The 22,167-nt window shown below is 47.1% G+C and overlaps 1 protein-coding gene across 1 annotated transcript in view; it reads left to right on the forward strand.

Moving 5' to 3' along the window:
* Positions 1-21,799, forward strand: part of LOC138297114 (trypsin-like) — a 77,656-nt gene extending 55,857 nt beyond the window's left edge. The window contains exon 6 of the mRNA XM_069236614.1: positions 21,647-21,799. Coding sequence (XP_069092715.1) covers positions 21,647-21,799 — 153 coding nt within the window. The remainder of the gene's footprint in view (positions 1-21,646) is intronic.
* Positions 21,800-22,167: the final 368 nt, after the last annotated feature.

The raw sequence follows: 22,167 nt of genomic DNA on the forward strand, positions 1-22,167 counted from the left end.
AAAACCTGTGTTGTGAAGTGACAAGGACAAAAAAATATTGCCCTCATTCTACTTCAGACAGTTGAGAGTAGAAATCACCCACTGTTTATTATTTAGAGTTTGGTGGACAGGATACTCCCTCATAAATGCAGCGGATGTTCCATCTGCCATATTACAAGTGCATTATAGCCTATGGCACTTGTTATACAGTAGATGAGATACATGTCCAATTTTTACAGAACTTCCCGTCTGCCCGGAATATGCTACGAAGGTTCCATGCAAGATGAGGGTCTTCTTACTTACTTTCTCTTCTATTTCCAATTCCTTTTCTCAATAGAGATTAACCTACCAACGTTGCGATCATTTTGTATTTTTGATACAACTTTCCTACCACTGCTCTTTTCAGTAAATGTACTTTTGTTTTGTTGGTGGTAATAATAAAGGCACTGCAAAGTTGCCACTATGGGTTTCCCAGTTGCTACAACTAAACACCAGAGTGTCACAACTATGCTACCATACATTTTGGCATATTTCCTGTCAAGAGCTACCATCTTTGGAACTGGGGAACCAGGTTTGAGTCTGAGCAATCATTTAATCTCCCAATGCCTACAAAAAAAACAATATGTCCTTTTGTAATGTAACTGGTGCTCATGCAAGGCACTCTAATACCTTCAGGTTGAGCTTGTGCTATATAAAAAACTGTAAAAAAATCAAGGTGTCAACCACAGCTTGAGAGCTGGTGTTGATTGCATGGTTAAAGCAGTGTGTTTCAACCATGCAATCATTTACCAGCCAAACTCATTTCATAGAAGTGAAACTATGGGAGTACCAAAGAGAATCTGTAGGTGACTGAGTGACTCAGTAAAGAGTTAAATTGCCAAGACCTTGGATACGCACACATTTTAGTACAAGTTAATCTTTAGACCTGTTAGCCTTATACTGGCCTTCCGCCAAACATTTTGCCTTCATCCATCTATTTTTTCTGAATTCGTTTTGTTGGCCTTTGCGCTCTGTGCACTTTACCACTGCTAACCAGTGTTAAAGTGCTTGTGCTGTCTGCTTGAAACTTGGTAAAACTGGCTTACACCTGACTGGCATATTTATTTTACCTGTAAGTCCCTAATAAAGTGATCTACCATGTGCCCAGGGCCTGTAAATGAAATGTTACTAGTGGACCTGCAGCACTTACTGTGCCACCCACTAAAGTAGCCCGTTAAAGTATGCCCCAGGTCTGCCATTGCGGCCTCTATGTTTTAAACTGCCAATTTGACTTGGTAAAATAACCCCCTTGCCAAGCCTATTGCTCCTTTTGATTACATATGTCACTGTTAAGGTATTCACTAGAGATCCCATGGAAGAGTGTTTTTGAAACCTTTTAATTCTGTGCCCTCCCCAGTGAAAAAAAATAATCGCCCCCCCCCCCTCTGAATGTTTCACAGTTTTTCTATTGAATTGGCAGTGTTTAAATATGTCTGCGCTTATTGAAACATTGCAATTAAGTACTGTTACTGTTTTAAAATGCAATCAAATACATGATGCCAAACATACTATTTATTAACATACTATTGTGGTCAAGTGGCCTTTCTAATGTGTAAAAGTATCCACCGTGTAATTATTAGAAGTGAGATGGGGGGTTTGAAGTGTATTTGGAGTCCCTTCTCTTTTGACACATACTCCCAGCTTCGATATAAATGGCAAACCATGTTAGTGAAGGCACATTACAGAGTGGTTTACTGCTGCTCATTTTAATCAGCTTAAAACAAAGCCCTGTTATTAGCATAAGTGCTTCTTTTAGCCAGAGCCTGGCTCCCCCCGGGATCATTTGGGGGCCCCCTAGGGGCGCAATCCCCCCAGTTTGTAGACCCCTGCCATAGAGCAAGGTGCACTATATTTAAAACAATGAGCATTTACTTTTAACGCCTAAAGTTGTTTTTCACTACCATGAGGTCTACCTCTCCCTTAGGATAAAATTGGATCCCCTTATTACATGTGATAATTACTAGGTTTTGATTGGGAACAGGCTGTAAAGACATTTTTGGAGACTGATGAATTAAAATTTTAAATCCTCTTTAATGGTAAAGTTGAATTTTAAGTCACTATTCTAAAATTGCAACTTTTAAAAACTAGCCATTTTTCTACCCCAACCATTTGGCACCTGCACCCTGTTCCTTGATCACGACTAGGTTTGAGTTGCAGCGACCTTTGTATTTTCCTTCTAGGCAGCCACATAATAGAAGGATTCTGTGTGCCTGGATGGGCCATCTCAGGCAGGATGTGGGAGCAGAGTTGGGCACAGTCCCAGGTACATATCAATAGGCTGAGACCTGCTCTCACACAAAAAATGTTACACTAGTCCATTGTGCCTGTAGCCAGGCGCTTCTAGAAACCTCTTCCACTTCAAAGAAGGGACCAGGGATAAAGAGGGGACTCTCAGACCCACTCTTCAATTCACTCCTGGAACTGTGGAAGGACTCTCAGAAGACTGCCTGCTGCTGGGCTCTGCTGTGTAATTCAGAAGGGCTGCTTTGCTGCACGAAGAAGGACTGCTGTGCTGCCTGATGCCAGGCCTGAGCCCCAGAGGTCTACCCTGCTGCTTGAGCCCTGTTCTCCTTGAACCAAGACTTCCAGACGTGACTCCAGGGGCTAGTTGGCTAGTCTCCTGATCAGAACTTCAGAGACAGAAAAGGCTCCAGTCATCTTGAACCCACACTTAGACCCTGCCTGAGTGAGTCCTGGCCCTTCAAGTGGTGTCTCTCAACTCCTTGTCTATTGAAAGTGGTGCTAAAGGTGCTCAGATATTCACAAACCCAATTGGTTGAAAAATGCACAAGAACCAAGACGAGACCAGGACCTACCTGCTCATCGATCTGCCCAAGGTGCATTGTCAGTTTGTGTTACTTCAGGGCAGCTCCTGCTACATTCTTCTCCACAGCAGCAAATTCTGTTCAGCAGCTCTTTGCAGAAGGGGTATCCAGCCTTAGGGAACCCTCATTGGCTACATCCTGCAGCTTTATCCCACTGAAGATTTTCAACTTTCAAAAAAGAGACTAAGGCCCTCATTAGAATCCTGGCTGAAACTCCCGCTGACCGCCTGGCCGACGGCCGCCAATATACCGTATCAGCGGCGGAAATCGGCTACGGGTATTATCACCTACAGTTCATAGTTAGAAATCCTACACTATACAGACACCCACACAAGACCGCCACACCAAAGGTCAGTGATAAACTGGTGGTACCAAACCCCACGTATCACGACCCACGAATCAACGACGGTAATCCATTGGCCGTACACACCGCCGCGCTCAAAATACACACGCACTTTCAAAACACAACCACATTGGACAATTCAAAATACACACACCTGACACACATACACACACCACTATAAAACACCCACCCACAGCCCCTTACAACAGCATTTTTGGAAGAAGCAGAGAGACAAAAAAGCTAAGACAACACCAGCATCCATAGGCACACAACACATCACTCATATACCATCCACGCACAAAACACCACACACCCCAAAACATCACCCCACACATCACAACAACCATCACCTCACACATCACCCACACCACATCACAGCACCTCAAAGACACCCCAGGTTTTCTGAGGTGGGGCTCAGGGTCATGGTGGAGGAAATCATCCAGGTAGAGCCACAGCTATTCGGATCACAGGTGCAGCAGACAACCATTGCAAGGAAGATGGAGCTATGGCTGAGAATTGTCGACAGGGTCAACGCAGTGGAACAGCATCCACCAACACTGGATGACATCAGGAAGAGGTGGAACAACCTGCGGGGAAGGTACGTTCTGTGGTATCCAGATACCAGGTAGCTGTACAGAGGACTGGCGGTGTACCCCCACCTCCTCCCCCACAACTAACAACATGGGAGGAGCATGTCTTGGCGATCATGCATCCTGAGGGCCTCGCAAGAGTAGCAGAAGGACTGGACTCTGGTAAGTCATATCTTTACCACTATATCCCCCACCCTACCTGCATGCCATCACAACCTCCTACCCCTTCCCTCACCCCCATCACTCCACCACCTCACATATACCCCACTATCACAACCCACACATCCCAATACCAAGCCCTGCATGCAACACCAATGCATGGACACCCATCACAGACGTGCATGGACACCCATCACCACAGCACGCCCAAGGGAGAGACTCACCCAGGGCACACAATCACCACTCACACAAGGGCCATGGCGGTAATGCAAGCACAGTAGTAGAGGGAAACAAACCCATTGCACAAGATGGCACACACAGATGTAATAACAATGCATTTACACCCCAACAGTACCCCTACCCACCTTCACTGGACTGGAGGTGCCTGACATATCCAGTCCCCCCACAGAGGAGGCCCACAGTGACGACAGCAGCTCTGCATGCCTGGATCAAGATGACCAGCCCGGCCTATCAGGGACCTCTGGACAGTTGGTTCCCCTGCCACAGTCCCAAACCACCACTGAACCTCCCCCCTCAGGAAACACCACCACAGCACCCACCCAGCGGGCCCATGCCACTGTCCCCAGGGCACGTCAATCAGCAGTGTGTCCACCACTACAGGGACCCCAGGCAACCCTACTAACATAGGATGATCAGGGACCTGGGGTCAGTGGCAGTGGGCACACGGTTCAGGGGAAAGAGGCACAAGATAACAGGGGAACTGGGAGGACTGCTGTGTGACAGGGAGAGGACAGGCCCAGGGAACCCACTCCCCACGAGGCACTCTCCAACATCATGGGAGCATACCACCATTCCCAGGAGACCATGGGCACGGTACTGGCCAAGTTTCAGGAGACCCAGCGTCTGCAGGAGGGACAGTACCTGGGGATCAGGGAGGACTTGAAGTCCATTATCACCACCCTGGTCACCATTGTAGGGGTGCTGGGAAACATGGCCAACACCATGATGGAGACAGTGGCATACCACCGGGCCCCTGACACCAGCCCGAACGATGAACAGCCTTCCATGTCCGCCGGCGCTAGTGGACAGGAGGTCCCGCCACAGGACCAACAGGCCACCAGCACCCCACCCCCTGCAGAAGGAGAACTACCCCGCAAACGGTCCCTGCGATCCAGGCACAAGACAGAGAACATTGCCAACACCCCCGCCAGGAAATTGGACTCTCCTGAATGTCCCCCTTCTGTCCCACTATGTCACCCTGTCCACCATGAACTGCCATGGCTCCCCTTCCTAAGCCCCATTGGACAATGCACCTGTGATACCAATAGACTGGACTCTACCATGGATATTCCTCCATCACCCCTGCCCATTGCACTTCCCCCACTACTTATTAGCACTTAAATAAACACCCTTGAATCACAAAACAATCTAGAGTCAGTCTGTACTTTCACCAACATATTATTACAACTTCTTAGACAAATCTCAATGTAAATGTTCATTTGCACATACCAAAGTATGACAGTTGTTGGGCAGCAGTAAACATAGCAGAAGGCAGATTGTGGTACCCAAATCTGTGAAAAGGCAAGCCAAAGTGAACTGTCAGGGTGCATACACCGAGATTAAAAAGACTAACTCATACAATGTCCTACAGTAGTCAGGTATGAGATGAGATGTGCCAGTCTCCTACCTGTGTCTCACTGCATGATGATGTTGTTTCAGTTGTCATTATCTTCTTCCTCTGCCTCCTCTTCCTCACTGTCCACAGGCTCAACAGCTGCCATAAGACCAACATCAGGGCCATCCTCCTGCAGAAAAGGCACCTGGCGTCGCAATGCCAGGTTGTGCAACATGCAGCATGCCACGATGATCTGGCACACCTTCTTCGTGAGTAGTATAGGGAACCACCTGTTAGATGGAGGCACCGGAATCTGGCCTTCAAGAGGCCAAAAGTCAGCTCAATAATTCTCCTAGTTCACCCATGTGTCTCATTGTAGCGTTTCTCTGCCCTTGTCCTGGCATTCCTCACTGGGGTCAGTAGCCATGAGAGGTTGGAGTGACCAGAGTCACCTGTAAATGTCGAGGGATATCTGTTAGACATACACCAACCCTTAGGGACTACCCCATACCCAGACACCTATTCATACCTTGGGCTCACCTATTAGCCACATACAGTGCCTCTGGAGTTGGCCCATCACATAAGGGATGCTGCTATTACTCAAAATGTAAGCGTCATGCACAGAGCCAGGATACTAGGCATTCACATGAGAGATGTACTGGTCTGCCAAACACACCATCTGCACAATCATTAAATGGTAGCTTTTTCAATTTCTGCACACCTGTTCATTCCTGCGGGGGGACAAATACCACATGTGTACCATCAATGGCACCAATGATGTTAGGGATATGTCCCAGGACATAGAAGTCAGCTTTCACTGTGGGCAAATCCTCCACCTGTGGGAAAACGATGTCGCTGCACATGTGTTTCAGCAAGGCAGATAGCACTCTGGACAACACTTTAGAGAACATTGGCTGAGACATCCCTGATACCATGGCCACTGTTGTTTGAAAGGAATCACTGGCCAGGAAATGGAGCACTGACAGGACCTGCACTAGAGGGGAGATACCTGTTGGATGGCGGATAGCTGACATCAGGTCGAGCTCCAATTGGGCACACAGTTCTTGGATTGTGGCACCATCAAGTCTGTAGGTGATAATGATGTGTCTGTCTTCCATTGTCGACAGGTTCACCAGGGGTCTGTACACCGGAGGATGATGCCATCTCATCAGCTGCCCCAGCGGATGGGCCCTATGGAGGAGAATGGTGAGCAGAGGGTCATGTACCACATAGGTTGCCCAGGTGTTTTTGCACTAATGTGAGTAAATCCGTGTGTGGCGTTGTCTGTCCGTATTGCTGCCCAAATGTGCTGTGACGCAGTTAGGTGCCATGCGATGTGCCACCCTGAAATGGCGTCTGTCTGACCTGTAAGGAGGGATAAGGGGAAATGAGGTAACTGCGCTGGCGTTGTGCAGCATCGTAGTAGGCAGTCGAAGTCCGCCGCGCAATTCAGCATTGGTTATCATTGGGCCCTATGGGTTCCAGGAGCCAATGACGATGTACGCCGGCGGTGATGCAAGTGCTGCTGTGTCCTAAGTCTGGAAGCGACAATGGCTACAGTGTCTGCAGAAAGGGCCCCTGCCTTCACTTCGGAGGAGTTGGAGAGACTAGTGGATGGGGTCCTCCCCTAGTACACGATACTCTACGGTCCCCCAGACAAACAGGTGAGTACACCGTCAGCATGATGCTTGGGACATTAATGTATGGAGTGGTGTGGATGGAAGAGACATGTTGGGGGGGCTGAGGCCTGCATGTGAGGACGGTGAGTGTATGTGCATCAGGGCATGGGTGGGAACTGGTGGGCAATGAGTATGATTGGCTTGATGGGAGAGTAATTTCCTTTCCTCCTTTACCTTTCCTCTAGGTCAACGCCCACCAGAAGAAAGGTATTTGGTGTGCCATCGTCAAGGAAGTGCGGACCCTGGGGGTCTATCATAGACGGAGCACCCACTGCCAAAAGAGATGGGAGGACCTGCACCGCTGGAGCAAGAAGATGGCAGAGGCCCAGGTTGGGATGGCCTACCAACGTGGAAGGGGTGCCCGTCGCGCCATGACCCCCCTGATGTTCCGGATCCTGGCGGTGGCATACCTGGAGTTGGATGGGCGCTTGAGGGCATCACAGCAGCAAGCAAGGGGTGAGTACAATCTCATTCAGCTGAGTCTGCGTGCTTTATGAGGTGTCTGGGTGGGGGATGTGGGCTGTGGGCTCCCCTAGGCCAGGGCAAACTTGCTAAGGTAGGTCCCTTATTAGGCTGGCTCTGTGGCACTCCAACCCCAAAAGTGGTAGTGGCCATCTACAACTAGTCAGGCTCCTGTGGGTTGCAGGTGTGCAGCAAATGGGATTAGGCATATTCCCCCATTGGCCGGTGATTTTCCTAAGAACTGTTAGTGCAGGGCCTAGTCCTGCTCCCTGTGTGTTGTATCCGCCAACAGTAGAGGTGTTGCTGGCATTGACCATGTGTCTCTTCTGTCTTCCCCCCCTTCATGTTTTGTCACCCTGTCCTTGTGTGTATTAGCATCATCTGGCGGAGGAGCAGTTGCACCGGAGCAGGAGGGAGCTGCAACCCACATGGCCCAGGAGGGTGAATGTACGGAGTTTCAAGGCACCAGTGGGACAGAGGGCGAGGGGAGCTCCATGACGGGGACAGGAGGGGACACTCACGACAGCAACTCCTCCTCTGATGGGAGCTCCCTTGCGGTGGCGGGCACCTCTGTGCCCACCGCAAAAACAGGTACAGCCGCCACACCCCCTACCAGCACCGCCCTCCCAGCAGCCCCTCAGCGTGTTTCCCGTGTCCGCTCACACAGGAGGGTGTGCATCTCCTCCGCCCCAGGCACCTCAGGCCCTGCCCCAGTCAGCCCTGCTGCCCTCAGTGAGGAGGCTATTGACCTCCTGAGATCCCTCACTGTTGGGCAGTCAACCATTTTGGGTGTCTAGAGGCACTTGCAGCAAACAAATGCATACCTGGAGGGCATTCATTCTGGCGCAGCCCAACCGAGAACATTTCAGGCTCTGGCCTCAGCACTGATGGCAACCATTGTCCCTGTGTCCAGCCTTCCCCTGCCAACTTCCACTACCCAGACCCAATCCCCTCTTCCTCAGCCTCTCCCAAGCACACCTACAGACCAGCATGCACACACATCATCACACAAAAGTGGCTCAGGCAAACATAAGCACCACACATCCCACAGGCACTCACACAAGCACCATCCCCATGCAGACACACCAACATCCACTGCCTCCACTGTGTCCTCCTCTTCCACGTCCTCCATGTCACTCCCAGTCTCGTCTCCACTCACACCTGCATGTACTACATCATCAGCCACTGCCTCCATCACCAGCACAACCATCACAACACACCGCTCACGTGCAATCACAACCCCCACTACCATTCACACTTCCCCTGTGTCTTCTCCCACTGTGCCTGTGAGCCCTCCTCCCAAAGTACACAAGCACCGGCACACACCCACTCAACAGCCATCCACCTCACAACAGCCTCCAACCCATGCACCTTCACCCAAACTCAGCAGACGTACACCTCCTACAACCACTACCTCATCCTCCACTCCCAAACCTCCTCCATCTTCCTGTACCAGTGTGTCCCAAAAAAAATTCCTGGCTTCCCGTGACCTCTTCCCTAAACCTCCCCCCGTCCTTCCCCTAGGGCCAGGCTGTCTAGAGCCCAGACCAGCACCTCAGCCACCAAATCGTCGTCCACTGTGAAACCTGCAAGTCGGGGAGGTTCGAAGGGGGCACCCATCAGTGCTGCCAGTGTGCCCTCTACTAAAGCCAGGGACCACCCTATTCTGCCACCTGCCAAGCTAAAGAAGGGGCCAGCATGCAGGAGAGAAAAGCCGCACCACCCACCCAGCAAGGCCTCCTCCAGAACCACAGAGGACAGTGCCAAGGTCCAAGCAGCGACTGCCAAGGTGGGGAAGGAACTCAAGAGCAAAGGAAAGTCACCTCAGGGCACGGAGCCTCCAGGTGAGGGACTGGTGACCCCGATTTATCCAGACAGGCCAGCAACCTCAACTGTTGTGGGCACCTCCGCAACAACCGCCACCTGAACCGCCACCTGAACCGCCACCTGCATGGCCGCTGCCACAACTACAGTCACCAGCATCATCCCTAGTGGGCAGCCTTCCAAGGCAGCAGGAGACAGCCTGGTGTCTCCCTCCACTACTACAGACACCTTCACCACGGCCACCACCGGCAGCATCTCTGCCGCAGACACCCCTGCAGCCACGTGCCCCGCGACATGCCCAGCCAGCGCCACTACAGCGGACATCAGCATCATCCCCAATGGGCAGCCGTACGAGGCTGCAGGAGGCGTCCTGGACCCTGCACACACTACATGAGGCACCACCAGCACTGGCACTTCCAGCAGTTTAAAGCCTAAGTCGTCGCAAGGTGGAGTGTGGCTCTGCCTCCATGGAGTATCATGCTACCTGTTACCGGAAAATCACGTGGCTTAGACACCCAGGTGAGGGAATGGGAACTGCCACACCCCTGGTGCTGCAACACTGGGCACCAAGCCCCCTCTAGAACCAGTGGAGAAAAGCATCCACTAACACAGTCCTTGGCAGGATGAAGCACTCTGGGCACCAAGCCCCCTCCAGAACCAGTGGAGAAAAGCATCCACTAACAGTCCTTGGCAGGATGAAGCACTCTGGGCACCAAGCCCCCTCCAGAACCAGTGGAGGAAAGCAGCCACTAACACAGTCCTCAGCAGGATGAAGCACTCTGGGCACCAAGCCTCCTCCAGAAAGAGTGGAGCAAAGCATCCATTAACAGGGTCCTCGGCAGGATGAAGCACTCTGGACACCAAGCCTCCTCCAGAACCAGTGGAGAAAAGCATCCACTAACACAATCCTTGGCAGGATAAAGCCCTCTGGGCACAAAACCCCCTCCAGAACCAGTGGAGAAAAGCATCCACTAACACAGTCCTTCGCAGGATGAAGCACTCTGGGCACAAAGCCCCCTCCAGGACCAGTGGAACATGTCACCCACTTGAAAGACTGTGGCTTTGCACTCCCCAGGACCAAACAGTGGGCAAACCGCCCACTTGAGAGGCATGAGAGTCTGTGGCTTTGCACTCCCCAGGACAAACAGTGGGCAAACCACCCACTTGGGAGACTTGAGAGACGGCGGCTTTGCACTCCCCAGGACCAAACAGTGGGCAAACCACCCACTTGGGAGACTTGAGAGACTGTGGCTTTGCACTCCCCAGGACCAAACAGTGGGCAAAACACCCACTTGGGAAACTTGAGAGACTGTGGCTTTGCACTCCCCAGGGCCAAACAGTGGGCAAACCACCCACTTGAGAGACATGAGAGACTGTGGCGTTGCACTCCCCAGGACCAAACAGTGGGCAAACCACCCACTTGGGAGACTTGAGAGTCTGTGGCTTTGTACTCCCCAGGACCAAACAGTGGGCAAACTACCCTCTTGGGAGACTTGAGAGACTGTGGCTTTGCACTCCCCAGGACCAAACAATGGGCAAACCACCCACTTGAGAGACATGAGACATGAGAGACTGTGACTTTGCACTCCCCAGGACCAAACAGTGGGCAAACCACCCACTTGGGAGACTTGAGAGACTGTGGCTTTGCACTCCCCAGGACTAAGCAGTGGGCATGGAGCCCCCTCGAGGAGCAGTGGCGTTGTCCCATCATCCGGCTGAGGTGCCCCCCTCCCCTTCCCCCTGAGGTGCCTGTTTATTTTCAACCTGATGCCCCTGCAGTGTTCTCTCCATTTTGAGGCAGGTGTCATGTGTGGGCTTCGCCCATGCTTTTTGGGACCAATGGTCCACGGACATTTAATGGGACATGTGTACTTGCTGTTAATATTTGTATATACTGATGATTCAAATTTATGTTGGCCTATCTGATTGTTCGATTATTATACTCGTTAGACTAATTTCATTTGGTCATTGCGTTCTTCCAGGGGGTGACGGGGTGTATCTGTGATGTGATTGGATATGTGTGTGTGTGTGTGTTTTTGTGGGTGGGGGTGTTGCGTGCGTGTGTCACTCTCTTTTCCCTCCTCCCCTCCCTGGTGTGCTAGGTGCAGTACTCACCATCGTCGTCGCCGCCGTCTTTGATGTTCCTGGTAGATGAGGAGGTAGACCAGCATCGGCAGGACCTGTAACTCGGGCTCCATGGCGTCCTGGTTGTTGGTTGAGTGTTGAGAGGTGAATGGTTTCCCTTCTGTGTACTGTTTCCGACGTGCTTTTGATTGCGTTGGTACCTCCCCGGAAAAGCTGGCGGATTGGTGCCTTGTAATAGTGTGGGCGGTACATTGTCTTCCGCCTGTCTGTTGGCAGTTACCACTGCAGTGTTTGTTTCTACCGCGTGGCCATCAGGGTGTTAAAGTGTCTGTCAGTGTTGGCGGTTTCCGCCATGGACGTAATTCCATTTTTCTTACCGCCGGCCTGTTCGGGGTATTACCGCCACTTTATCACTGACCGCTAGGGTTGTAATGAGGGACTAAGTCTGAATGTAGAAAACGTGACCGCAACTTCATCCTGCGGGTCCCCAATGGTAACCCCTCATCCTCCAACACCGTTGTCTGCTTTCCCACTTTAAATTTTGCCTTCTCAGACATTTTTTCAAAGAATTTCTTCTAAGTCCGAAGGTAAGCTGAGACTGGGTCCAATCTCCCCTTCGTATCTGAACCGCGCTTCAGCGTGGTCGCTATAACTATTGACTTTGCCTCAGTATCTCGCAAATAGATGTCCGAGTTGGGCATTTTGATCTTTTAGGCTCTAGTTTTCACTATAAACTTTAAAAGTTCATAACTCTGGCTCTACTGATTTGGTTTTTGTTGTTTTGGTGTCAAATAATTTAATAAAATATACTCTATTTTTCTAAATTGATTTGGGATTTTTCTTGTTCTGTGTTTTTACTTTATTACTGTGTGAGTGCTGCATAAATACTTTACAAATTGCCTTAACGTTAAGCCTGGCTGCTTTTGTGCCAAGCTACCAGATGGTTATGCACAAATTAATTTAGTGACTTTTTGTGGTTCACTCTGATGAGGATTGGTGCTGCTGCTTGAGTAGGGTTTCACCCACTCAACCAAAAAACAATTTGTCACATTCATGAAGTGAAAAAAATCAGTCCTTCTTATTAGGAGTATTCAAATGTACAAGCAAGATGATTTCAGTAGATGTTCATGAAGTAAGATGAGTTGGGCCTTCACAGTTGAAGCAATTGACTTTCCAATTCCAAGGCATTCCTTACACCCTGAACTATATGTTAAAACCCCTGAATATTGAGGGCTCCAAAGAAGACAATGGAATGGAATGGCAGCATATAATGAGCACTGGTATTCACCTAAAGTCATCAACTTTTCAATGTAAAAGCCCAATCTCTCTCTCTCTCTCTCCCTCGCTCACTCTTTCTCTGACTTTCTCCTTCTCTCTCTCTCGCTCTCTCTTTCCCTCCTCTGCCTCTCTGAAAAGACAAGTACTATGGTAAGGAGAGCAAAGCTTTATTGGACCGCCAGCCACGTCAGTCAGCAGCAACTGTCATCCTTAGAACCCCGCACCCCAATTTTCTATGCAGGTAACCAATGCCACCCACCATTCCACATATGTCACTCTTCACCCCCCCTTCACAACCAAAAAAAAATAAGAATGGAATTCTCTGCAACAATAAAAGTAGCACACCAAATAACAATTTAAAAAAATAGTACCCTTTGGAATAGAATTGCCAATAGTGGGATAGGGAACTTGAAAGCGAAATGCATGCAAAATAAACTTAAGTTGATCAACACAACCAACAACTCCTTGATAACATGAACACAAAATGCAAATGTAAATACAAACATGTCACAAACATAATCTCTCAAGGCGAAAAGAGAACCAACCACTACCATACCCATGTAGGTAGCAAACAATACATAACTTTTTGTTCACCAAATCCTTACATTTCACAGGGCTAGTACTAATTATCTGAGGAACCTAAGTTGCCACTGGTCATACCCCACTTCAACACACTCTTGTGCTCCCACGCCCATTTTCTCACACACATACGTGGACTTGGAGTCAGACACCAATGAAACAAAGCTCTTGTACCACACCCTCCCATCACATGTTCCTTCAATGTCTTAACTTGAACAGGAGCCAAAAAACAGGAACATCCTTTCTGAACATGACCAGGTTTATTGAGCCTAACCCAATCACCCATCTTGGCAAGCATTCTGTTACAACCTTTGCCAATATATTTCTTTTGCACTTCATATCTCACATCCACAGCACTGGCAATCGTCACAACATCAACACCTTTCTGATCCATCCATTCCTTGTTCAATTTCTCATATCAACCCTGACCCTTAATAAGGTCAAAGGTGACATACCAGTGCTTTTTTGAGACATGGTTCTCATGGCCCAAATCATATCTCTCATCACAGACTTCTATTTCAAACCATTCACCAATGCCAAATGGAGCAGATCCTCAATAGTATGATTAGTTCTTTCCACCAACCCATTACTAGGGGGATGATATAAAGATGTTCCAATGTGCTTTATGCCAGCCAGTTTTTTTAATTCTTCATTTCCCTCAACACCAACTGGGTGCCATTGTTGGTCACCAATTTCTCAGGATACCCTTCCCTCAGAAACAATTATTTGAAGAAATCAATGTCTACACCAGTATTCACACTGTCCACAAATTTGATTTCAGGCCACATAGTAAAGTAGTCATTCAATACACAAGCATATTTTGGTGTGCTGTCACACCATATGGTTCAGATATGTTGAAAGCCAGTTTATGCCATGGTGATTCAACTGTGGTCAAAGGGGTAATAGGAATAAGACAAATCACGTAAGTCTTATCACTCATGGCGCACACACTACACTCACAGACAAAATGTTGCACAGCCATGTCAATCCTCCAGCCATGAAAAACCCTAACCTAATCTGTGCTTCATGGCACAAATATCAATCCTCATGAATTAAAGTTGGAACCTTGTTGTGCAACTCCAATGGAACTGACAACAATCTACACCTAAGCAAGACACCATTGAAAACCAACAACTCATCAGAAACACTTAAATATGGAATTATGGCCTCCTGAATGTTTTGAGCAGGAGGCCAATGACTGGCAACAAATTCCATCATACTTTATATCTTATTGTCAACTATTGATGCTTCCATCTACTCATCATCAGAAAAAGCACCATTCATAGTAACATTAATGTAACTCACCACACACACCATATCCAAGTCATCATCCATTTCTATCTGGGAACCAGACTCACACAATGTTAATCTTGACAAATAGTCAGCAAATCAATTTCTGACACCAGCCACAAACTCTAACTTGTACTTAAAATTTGCAGTCTATATTGCCATTTGGCAATACAGTGGGTAGGTCTTCTGCCCCTACTTGTTCTAAATAGGTCTACCAATAGTTTATTGCCCATTCTTAATATACATCTGCTGTCCCACACAAAATATTTGAAGTACTGTACACTCCACCACAAACCAAGAGCCTCCTTGTCTATCGTGGAATAAGTGGTCTCTGCACCTCTCAAAGTTCTTGAAGCAAACACAATGATTTGCTCCACATTGCTCTGCTTCTACATAAGTATGGCCCCAAGACCTAAATTTCGGGCACCAGTGGAAATGTTACACATGTCATTGGTAGTGAACAGCTTAAGGGGGCATGCAATAACAATGTTGTGTTTAATTAACTCAAACACCTTTTCACACTCATCATTACAAATATACTTTGTGTTCTCCTTAAGCGGGTCCCTTATATATGCTGTCTTACTTGCAAAATTTCCCACAAGGTTTAGGAGCCTTCTCAATTGCTTCCAAGATTTTGACTTTGGGTTTTACCCCATCTTTTGATACATGATATCGTAAATATTCTACACCATCCAGAGAAATCTTGCATTTATCCTTATTTAATGTCAACTGACTAAACCTCAGTATGTCAAGAACACATCTTAACCTTTGGTCATGTTCACATTTATCTTTATCATACACCAAGATATCATCTTGAAATTAAGTGACTCCAGGTGTATCTTTAAGCATATTGCCCATCAATCTCTGAAAAAATGCAGAAGCGGATGCTAATCCAAATGGCATCCGAACATAGTAATATGCACCTCCAGGTGTGACAGAAGATGTGAATTGTCTGGATTCTTGGCACAACTCAACCTGGTGGTAAGCAGGTAACATATCCAATGATGTACAAAACATTGCACCCTTAACGTGTGCCAACATTTCGTTAGTGTTGGGCAATGGTTGGGGATCAACCCAACTATTGGTGATCAGATCCTTTAAATCAACACACAACCTCAATGATTTACCACACTTGCATGCTAAGACCACTGGGGCAAGCCACTCTGAACCTTGAATAGGTTCAATGATATGCAATACATCAAGGTACACTGTTCCGAACAGGGGGACCCAATTGGACCCTACTGCTTGACACAGATCAACTGGGGACTTCTATAATCAGATGCAAGAGCCCTCACACACCCTAATGGGTGTCATGTTTTATCATCGTGCCTGATCCACATTGGGCCGATGCTGCAATGCCCAACAGACCCACAAGGGGGCTCTTTGCTGGAGATCTTTTGGTAAATGCTGTTGGTGGGTGCAGGAATGAACTTAGTCCTGCAAGTGAGAGGAGTGAAGGACTGGACAAAAATTGTGATCCTCCTTAATTCATGCTTTTGGAGGAGCCCTGTCTAGCCTACATTTTTTATTCTACATAACTGGTAATCTGCAGATTGGTTAATTACTCTCTTCTGTCTAGTCATCTCCCTCTAGACAGGAAAAGAGCTTATACTCTCTATCTTTTGAAGAAACCCTCCTTGGATCCCTTAGTTGTCAGCAACCACTGCCCTACCTCACTTTTATCCTTTTATGCAAAGTTCATAAAGAAGATTATTAACTTTCAGCTGATAACGCTTGTCACCAAACCTGCTTCTCAACCCTATGAAAGTGGGTTCCTTGCCTTTTATGATACAAAAGTGGCTTTTGTTGCTATTCAAAATGAACCGCAGATAATCTTGGACTGTGGTTAATTTGTAAAAGAATGAGCGCTGGTGCCTAAAGCTCTGCTCAGAAGCCTGGGCCAGCTGCTCATTCATATCACTCTGCAGGTTTCCACTTTCTTCTTTTGTTTCTTTTTTCATCTTTCTCTTCTTCACTTATTCTGTTTTATGGGGGTTTCCCTCTCTTGCTATCTGTAAATGTCTGATGCATAAAAATCAACACCGGTCCCCTAAAATGAGCGCCAGTGGCTCTCAAAGGCAACCACTGTCTCAAATTAAGCACTGTTCTTGAACTAAGGCAGAGTTGCCACTCTCATCCCTTTATCCCTCTACACTGCCATCAGCACTATATTGTGCCACACTATTTGACAGGCTTGGAGGCATGAAATTATACAACCGGATTTCAATTGGATTTGTAATTTTTAGCAGACTACAGCAAGACCGTTTGTAAGTTTCCTCTTGAGCTAGGCAGGTTTTATGTGGAGTTCCACAGGGCTCCTCACTGAACCCCATAATATTCATCCTCTAAATAATGCCTCTTGCAGGGCTGATTCTGGAGCATCATCTATCCTGGATGGGTTATGGAGATAATACTCACATAATTCTCCAATTGGTTGATGATAACAATGCGGTCATGTGCACTTTTATTCTGGCATGAGTGTGTGGCTGACTGGAACTAAAGAAAGTTTCTGAAGTTGAATTCAGGTGAAACTGAGGTGATGGTGCTAGGTAATCCACCTAAGAAAAGGTCCTCAATGGTGGCCTGACTCTCTAGACCTTTTTTCTTTGCCTGTTAAGAATGTTAAAAATCTGATCTGGGGACTGTGCTTAATGATGAACTCTCCTTCAAAACATACTTGGTAAAAGTCACATCATCCTTTTTTTTTTAGCTGAAGATTTTCTGTAAGATCTTTCTTTTTCTCCCGGATAACACTCATTCCATTTTGCTGGTGGACTCTGTTAGATTATGCTGAAGTGCTGTACCTAGGACTTTCTGCCTATACCATTGGGCATCTACAGCTGGTACATAATGCCACAGTAAGGCTTTTGCTTAAACTCCATGTACTCAAGGTCCTTTGTTTATTTGACAGTTAATCCCAAAAGGCCTCTCTCTTCAATCTAGGTCCACCTTTCTTTTTTCAAATCCCTAAGATCAGGAATGTTTTTAGGCGGTGTTAGAAATGGGAGCCTCTGGTTGGTAAAACCCACCACTCTAGTCAGGGTAAGCTAGTTACACACCTAAGATAACCTGTGTTCACCCTCTGGTAGCTTGGCGCAGAGCAGGCAGGCTTATCATAAGAGGCAATGTGTAAAGCATTTGTGCAACACACACAGCATCCCAATGAAAACACCACAAAAAGACTCCACACAGGCTTTGGAAACATAGAGATTATGTATGTGAAAAACATAAGACCAAAACGACAAAAATCCAATCAGTATATCACGAGTTATGTTTCTTTAAAGGTAAAGGTCAAAACAGTGCTTGATTTTAATGGGCTCCTCTTACAGTCTTTACTGTAATTCCTTATGCGTAGTGAAATGTAACAAGTTTGCTTCAGGACTCAGTGTGCCCCTTTGTTTTAGTACCTTTGGTGAGTAATGCAGCCCGCTGGGGCAGTCAATGGGCTACTCACACAGGCCCGTTTTGCTGCAGGTGAATGTACTCTTGTTCAGGTGTTGGGCGGCTGCTTCTCCTCCAGCCCTTGCAGTGCAGAGGAGCTACTCCTCCACTAATCAGAAAAACAGTGCAGGGGGCTGAGATGAATCACCACACTCACTTCCCTGGGGTGCCAGTGGTGACAGACATATTCAGGGTGGTGTGGGGCTGAGATGAAGTACCACGCTCACTTCTCTAATATGCCAGCTGCAACAGGCATGCTCAGAATGGTGTGGAACTGAGAAGAAGCACCGCACTCACTTCTCCAGGTTGCCAGCAGCAACAGACACACTCAGGGTGGTGTGGACCGAGATATAGCACCACGCTCACTTCTCTGATATGCCAACAGAAAGAGGCACATTCAGGACAGTTTGAGGCTGACATAAAGCACTGTGCTCACTTCTCTGATATGCCAGTGTCAACAGACATGCTCTGAATGATGCAGGGGGGCTGAGATGAAGCACTAAGTCTTTGATGTACCTGAGCCCTCAAGGAGAACACGGGCAAGCCAGCAAGCCCTAGGAGTCACTCTGAATTTAGTCTTTTGCAAGGCAGAGATCAGCAGGCAGCTGGGCAGTACAGCAAAGCAGAGCAGCAGTTCCTGGGAACAGTCAATCCTGGCAGAGTGGCAATCATTACATCACAGCAGTCTTTACTCCAGCAGCGTTTTTTTCAGGTCCAGTAGTGTACTGGTCTCTGGGAGGTCAGAGTCTCAGTACTTATACCAAAAAGTGCCCTTGATGTGGGGGGTGACTTCCAAGGATCGCTCTGAAGTGCACACGTTCCCCTTTCATTCCAGCCCCGGCTGCAGACTATCAGTTGGGGGTAATCAGCCCTTTGTGTGAGCTTAGCCCACAACCCTTTGAAGTGTAAGTGTGAGCCCTTCTCATCCTCTGTGCCCAGGGAGACCCATCAGAATGCAGACGAATGCAGATGCAGTTGAGTATCCAGTGTTGTGGGTGTCTGAAGGGAATGCACAAATTCAGCTGTCACCCAGTCCAGACCAGACATGTATTAGAGACAGACTGTCAGGCACACAGAGCAGTGAGAGCAGAGAAATGCCCATTTTCTAAAAGCAGCATTTCTAAAATAGTAATAATAAATCTGACTTCACCAGTAAAGAGGATTTATCATTACCATTCCAATGATATGAAATATGCTGTAGATACTCCTTTCTGAACAGGAATGACAGAGTAAAAGTATATTAAGGAATTCCAAATGGTGGCCTATGAGAGGAGCAGGCCTCACAGTAATGAAAAACAACTTTGGGAGTTTTTCATTACCAGGACATGCAAAATGTTAAAGTATGTCATGAATTTTACTTACATGACACCCTGCCCTATGTGCTTCCTAGGGCCTACCTTAGGGGTGGCATATGTAAAAAAAAAAGGGTAGTTTAAGGCTGAAGTTTTAAATGCCGGGTCGAAGTGGCAGTGAAACTACATACACGGGCTCTGCAATGGCAGCTCTGAGACATGTTTGAGGGCTACTAAAGTGGCTGACACATTCAGTGCTGCAGGCCCACTAGTAGCATTTAATTTACAGGTCCTGGGTATAGGTCTACCACTTTACAAGGGACTTCAAAGAAAATGAAATATGCCAGTTGTAGATACACCAATATGACCATGTTTAGGGGAGAGGTGCATGCCCTTTAGCACTGGTTACTACTGGTAAAGTGCTCAGAGTACTAAGGCCAACAAAAAGATGCAGCGACAAAACAGGAGGTGAAAGGCAAAGGGTCTGGAGAAAGACCAGTCTAAGGATGCCAGGTCTAACACATGGGTGTATCATTTGCCTTTGAGGTAGAGAAGGCTTGGAAGTTATTACCTTTTTAATGAGGTGCATCTCGTATCTTTTGACATTTAAAAGGCAATTAGAAACCTGATTGTTTAAACAGTAATGGGTATTTGAACTGTACAGGAGAATCTACTGGTTTTAGCACCAGGACACCTTTTGGTAGCCGTGCACTCTATACCATTAAATAATTAAGAGGGGTTCTCCATCCCCAGACATAAAAGTGTCACGCTTGCAACTGTTTTGCCACAGTGTGGTACATCATAATCAAGAGCCCCAGCATAAGGCAGCAGCACCACTAGTATATGATCGAAGGAGTAGTGGCCGAAGGAGCAAGCTTGAGGGACAGGTATTGGTGTGTCTGTAACTGGTGCAGTTTGTCTCAAAGGTGGTAAAGGAAAAGGAGTCAATGATGACAGATGAATAATAACATTTCTATGTCAAAGGCCCACAACATACCTTCCCCCTTGTTTCAAAGCGCATTGGGTGTATATAGGTATGCTATCAATGTCAACCACCCAACCCAGTCTCTTCTCTCAGTCACTCCAGGTGAAAATACACACTCTGTAGAAGGTGTATAAGGTTGACATACCCCTGTTTATGTCTGAAAATACTTCTATTACTACTACTACTACTACTAATAATAATAATAATAATAATAATGCTTTTATTATTATTATTATTATTGTTGTTGTTACTGGTTCAGTTTTATTATTTTTATTATAGCCTTATAACTCGGTGCAGTGGGCTATACTATCCATTAAAGGCCCACTTAAGCATTAAAGACCCGAGCCGAAGGAAAAAGCCTTTAACAAGAGAGTAGGACTTTAATGCCGGTAGAGCCCAGCTACGTGCTATAAGGCTATTAGGATATTCTGCCACTAGAGGGCAGAATGCTCTAATAAATAAAATAAAGGGGCTTGAGAGTCCCCTCAGTTCAGCGAAGCCTTTGTTCACAGCAACACCTGTCAACAAAAAGATTGGAATGTTGGAGCTCTGGGCTTCTACCTGCTATTAGAAGCCCAGAGTACTCCATTGTTTTCAAAGCAGTTCCCAACATTCCAATGTTCTAAAAATGATTCTGTAGTTGCACCTTCTACTTTACTCATGTGGTTGCGATAAAATACAAAGAAATGTGTGTTCGCAGTGCACATTTCGACCCCTGTCATAAGGGCAGTTGGTCATTGGATTTACAACACCTATGGCTTCCTTGACAGCGAGTGCGTATGAGGATACGCTGCTTGGCAGGGGCGGTGTCTGAGCTGCGACGGCAAAATTCACAATGACAAACTCAAAGGAATGCCCCTTTTGCTGAAACAAGAGCGGCTTCAAAACCCACAATTCACAAGAAACATTCCATTCCTGCATATAATGGATATGAAACAAGTAAGCCAGGAATATTATTTTACATGTGATAGTTTAAAACGGAGCGTTCAGTTAAGGTTTGTCATGGTCTGGGTGGTCTGGCACCACTTTCCTAGGCTTCTGTGACCTTTACAAAGCCCTCAGAGTCTGACCATTGTTAAAAAAAAGTTCTACATGCAAAAGTCCTTAGGCCACTCCTCTTTAAGAGGCTGCAATAAATGTTTTAACACAAGGGGACGTCTGTTTTGTCACTAAGCACAAATTACAGTATCTAATGCGCAATTTTTGGGGTTCTTTTGCAGGGAGACTCAGGAGGACCCCTGGCGTGCAACGGGCAGCTTCAGGGTGTGGTCTCTTGGGGACCTAGCAAGTGCGCCTCGAAGGACGCTCCAGGTGTATACACCAAAGTCTGCAACTATAATGCGTGGATCAATCAAGTCACATCTAATAATTAATGCATCGACAGTGCATAGGCAATATTAATAAAGTTGTTCTCTAACTAAAAACATGTTGCTCTCTTACCAAAAACAATATCATAATAAAATAATGCATGTTGATAGTATGGGAATCTGTAGTATGCATGGATCAGTCAACATATGATACATCGGGTCGCTCCTTAAGTGATTTCCATCCCCAGGAAGCCATATCCTGGCTATTACTTATAAGGGACAGTGGGCGGTAGAAAACGTAAAACCCAGTTGCAAGTGAAAGAGGGTTCTGTAACAAGAAAAACATGTAAAAATCTAGTGCCATTTTCACTCTGCAGATTTCTGCTGTCTTTCCAGCACACAGTGATAGTGTGACTTCCAGTAAATTGTACATC

Source organism: Pleurodeles waltl, chromosome 5, assembly GCF_031143425.1.
Source record: "Pleurodeles waltl isolate 20211129_DDA chromosome 5, aPleWal1.hap1.20221129, whole genome shotgun sequence".
Classification (NCBI taxonomy): domain Eukaryota; kingdom Metazoa; phylum Chordata; class Amphibia; order Caudata; family Salamandridae; genus Pleurodeles; species Pleurodeles waltl.